General features: G+C 62.9%; 1 protein-coding gene across 1 annotated transcript in view; it reads right to left on the reverse strand.

Moving 5' to 3' along the window:
• Nucleotides 1-694: 694 nt before the first annotated feature.
• The window catches only part of STAC2 (SH3 and cysteine rich domain 2), a gene marked incomplete at its 5' end in the record, with an annotated part of 5,138 nt that continues 2,171 nt past the window's right edge, over nucleotides 695-3,661 (reverse strand). Inside the window, 7 exons of the mRNA XM_015570792.1 lie at nucleotides 695-1,307; nucleotides 1,793-1,930; nucleotides 2,303-2,354; nucleotides 2,735-2,832; nucleotides 3,285-3,346; nucleotides 3,452-3,524; nucleotides 3,615-3,659. Of these exons, the coding sequence (XP_015426278.1) occupies nucleotides 1,203-1,307; nucleotides 1,793-1,930; nucleotides 2,303-2,354; nucleotides 2,735-2,832; nucleotides 3,285-3,346; nucleotides 3,452-3,524; nucleotides 3,615-3,659 (573 nt within the window). The remainder of the gene's footprint in view (nucleotides 1,308-1,792; nucleotides 1,931-2,302; nucleotides 2,355-2,734; nucleotides 2,833-3,284; nucleotides 3,347-3,451; nucleotides 3,525-3,614; nucleotides 3,660-3,661) is intronic.

Genomic DNA, 3,661 nt, shown 5'->3' on the forward strand with positions numbered 1-3,661 from the left:
GGAGGCTCTGAGCTGGGGGGAGAGGGAAACTGGCACCAGAGAAAAGCAGCCTGCGAGGGAGTGTTCATCTCCGTGTGCCCACCCGCCCTCGCCCTCGGTGCCTTCTCCCTTCCTTTCCTGGTGGCCAAACCACCACCCACCTTCCCAGCCGCTCCCTCCCCTTCCTCCCAGGGCTCTGTGTCCAGGACAAGGGAGCAAATGCAGCCAGAAAAGGGACCCTCACTGCAGAGCGCAGAGAGGGGGGTGAGGAAGGCCATTTGGAAGTCAGCCCTGAGGCTGGGCTCCTGGGCCTCCCGCCAGGCGCCCCTGGCTGGTGGGTCCTGCTGCTGAGGGGCTTTTGGAGTCCTGACAATGAAAGGGGGGTGTTTTGTTCTCAGTCGGGTTTCTGAGTTCAGGTTGCTCTTGGCTGTCCTTTTCCCGTGAGCCAGGGTGGGGTGCGGCTGCTCTATGGTGGCTGTTCGACTCCAGGGGACAGTCTTTGATTTGCCACACATCCTCCCGCCCTCAGCCCTCAGCCCTCCCCTCCTCTGTCCGCCCAGATTTCAAGTAACGGGAGAGGTTCCTGCAGGACTTTCCTGAGAATTGATGGAGTGACAGAGGCAGTGAGACCAGGAGATGGACTCAGGACCCTCCCGTGGCCCAAATCCCCTCCCACCCCGTCTGTCAGCGACACAGGGCAGCACTTTGGGGCGACACAGGGCAGCACTGTGGGGCGGAGGGTGAGAGGCCGGGAAGGCACTCACGGCCACCGGGCAGCGTAGCTGGCCGCACACAATTGGACCCAAGCAGAGGCTCCGCGGGAGAGGGCGTGTCAGTCATGCAAAGCTGGTGTGGGCACAGGGAGGCTCTCGGGGAAGAAGCGGCAGGGACGTTCCCCCCAGAATGCCCCTCAGGGCTGGGCTCAGCACGGCAACTGGACTGGGGGTGCCTGGGCACAAGGTGGTCCTACCTGGAACTTCCCCATCCCCTCATCCTCTCCTCCACCCCCATCCCCAAGTCCCAGAGGAGCACATCTCTCAGGACACCGAGGGACCCAAGAAATGAAACCTTCCTCAGTGCAGAAGCCTCCCAAGCCATGGTGAATGGCCGCTAGGAGAGAGGCAGCGGGAGGAAGAGTGTGGGCAGATGCCTGCTCCCCTCCCGGGACCAGAAGCGAGGGCCAGGCACAGGCAGGGGTGGCATCTGGGTTCTCTTGGCTCCTCTCAGATCTCGGTCAGGGCGTCGGCTGGCACCAGGCCCCGCTTCTTGCCGCTGCTGACGCGGATGAAGCCGTCAGCATCCTTGCTCCTGCCCACGCCCACACAGATCTGAGCCAGAGAGACACGGAGCTCAGGCCTGGCACTGCCTGCAGCCCTGGCCCCAGTCCTGCTGATGGCTCCCTGGGGGCCCGCTCCCGGGAATGAGGGAACAGGCATCAGATGTGGCTGGAGACCTCCGCTGGGGTGATAGGAGCAGATCCCATAAGGTCTGGGGTGCAGCAGCAAGACCAGGACATCAGCAGACACAGAGTAGCACTTTGCGGCTGACTTTGAGATCAGCTGGTCTAACGCAGCCCCTCTCCCATATCGCAGAGGGAGCAGAACTTGTCTGAGGTTACACACCAAGCCAGAGGCAGAGCCACCATTCAACCCCAAGCCTCTGGACTCCTAATCCAGTGCTCCTCTTCTCCCCAAAGCCGTCTCTCCTGTAATTCAGGCCCCTGCCTGTGCCACCAACCCCAAGTCCCAGCAGGAGAGGACTAGAGGGCCCGCAGTCCTGCCTCCTGTAGCCGCTGCAGGTCCCAGGCACTCACCTGGTTCTCCTTGAGGCTCAGGTAACCCTGTTCCTTGTTCCCGGAGAAGGGCTGGCAGCAGCGCCAAACATTCTCGCCCGGCCTCACCCGCTGCACAAAATTGGCTGGGAAGAAGCCAACCCGGTCGCCAATCTTGCCCTGGGGATGAGGCTGGCATGAGCACCAGTGCCACCCCACCTCCCCACCCCCACTGCTCTCTCTAGACCCAGTGACCACTGAGAGCCAATGCCAGATTCTGGGTTCTCTGTATTCAAGCCCCCAGTTGGGTGGCTTCTGCATTGGGAAGGGCATTAGGTGGGCAGAGGGACAGAGCTGGGGTGGCTTGGGGCGGGGGTGGGGGTGTCAAGGCAAGAGCAAGGTCTGAGGGTTGGTCCCAGGCTTGGCTGGAGCCAGGGGCTGAAGGAGGAGTGGTCTTTGGGGCCTGGAGAGAAGGTGGGGCAGTGCCCGTTGAGGGCAGAGGTTGGCGAGATGCCTACCAGGGTCCCTCCGCCTCCCACCCTGCCCAGTCACCTTCCACCAGTCCTCGTTAGAGTCATCCACCAGCATGATTCGATCTCCAGGCCTGGGAGGAGAGAGCGGGGCAGCATAGGGGGCAGGGTGTGTTGCCCCTCTGATCCCCATAGTCCTGGACCCCAGATCCCCTGCATACCCCCCTCAGCTGAAGGAGGGTTCCTGATGCCCTCAACAGGGGGACTGTGTGACCGCAAGGACAGCAGACATTGCCAGGACGGAGCTGGGGCGGGGGCAGGAGCCATGCCATCAGCATCCATTCCCTCTTAGACCCGGGGCAGCTCTGCTCCTCTTGGGCTCAGCAGCCTCAAGTCTGCCAGGAGAAGGTTCCTGAAGGCCCCCTCACACTCATGTCCCAAGGTCTGGGAGTGCAGAGCTCTGAGGTTGGAGCCGAGTGGCCACCCGGAGGGGCTGGGCACAAGGAGGACTTACTGTAGAGCCAGGTCGTTGTTCTCCTGGGGCAGGAACTTGTAGAGCGCAACATAGGAGTACATGGGGCCCACGTCCTTCCGCGGCGGGTGTTTGGGGGGCTGTGGGAGGGCTCTGGGTCAGTGATGGGAGGGCCATACCCTCTTCACTCCACCTACTGGCCTTGACCTTGCTACCTGAGGCTGGGAGGTGGGACACAGGCTCCTGGGTCAAGGATAAGGAGAGGTCAGCCTCTCCTGTCGGCTGTGCTCACACACCCCAGGGGGACTGGGCCAGGATGGAGCAGGGGATACTCTGCTGCCTTCTGCACCCCGAAACTGCTCACCCTTGGGGGAACAGGAGTGGGAGCAAAAGGCATTGGGTGCGTGGTGGGAGAGTCATACCCCTGCCTCCTGTGACCACTCCCCCTAGCATGGCCCACCCCTGTAGGCTGTCGACTGAGAATAAATGATGGAGCAGTGCTCCTCCCACTCACCCTGTTCTCACCCACCTGTGGGTCAGTGACATTCCTTCCCCACCTGGCCTCCTGGGGCCGGTGCCAGCATCACCTCACCTGCTGTCCAGGGCTCCTCTCCTCTGGTCCTGACCCTTCGCTCTCTGTCGGGGCTGTGAACACTGCAGGTGCCAGGGGCAGAGACGGGGTGTGAGGCAGCAGGAGCCCACCGCACTGTGACGCTGGGATCCCTTCCTGCCCCTGGGCCTTACCCTCCCTCCACTCACCGTTGTCGCCAGGGCCCTCCTCCGAGCTCCGGATGCTGCTTTCCCCATCCTCCGTCAGCTCTTCCCGCTCGCTCTGGGGACAGAGGGAGGGAAGGGTTCAGCCCCGGGACCCTCCTCCTCAGAGACCCCTGTCCCTGAGGTCCCCCTCTGGTGCCCACCATACCAGGCTCCGTGTGGGGGACTCGGAGGTGCTGCTGAAGCTGGAGCGGT

This window comes from Myotis davidii, unplaced genomic scaffold (genome assembly GCF_000327345.1).
Source record: "Myotis davidii unplaced genomic scaffold, ASM32734v1 scaffold327, whole genome shotgun sequence".
In the NCBI taxonomy this organism is placed as follows: Eukaryota; Metazoa; Chordata; class Mammalia; order Chiroptera; family Vespertilionidae; genus Myotis; species Myotis davidii.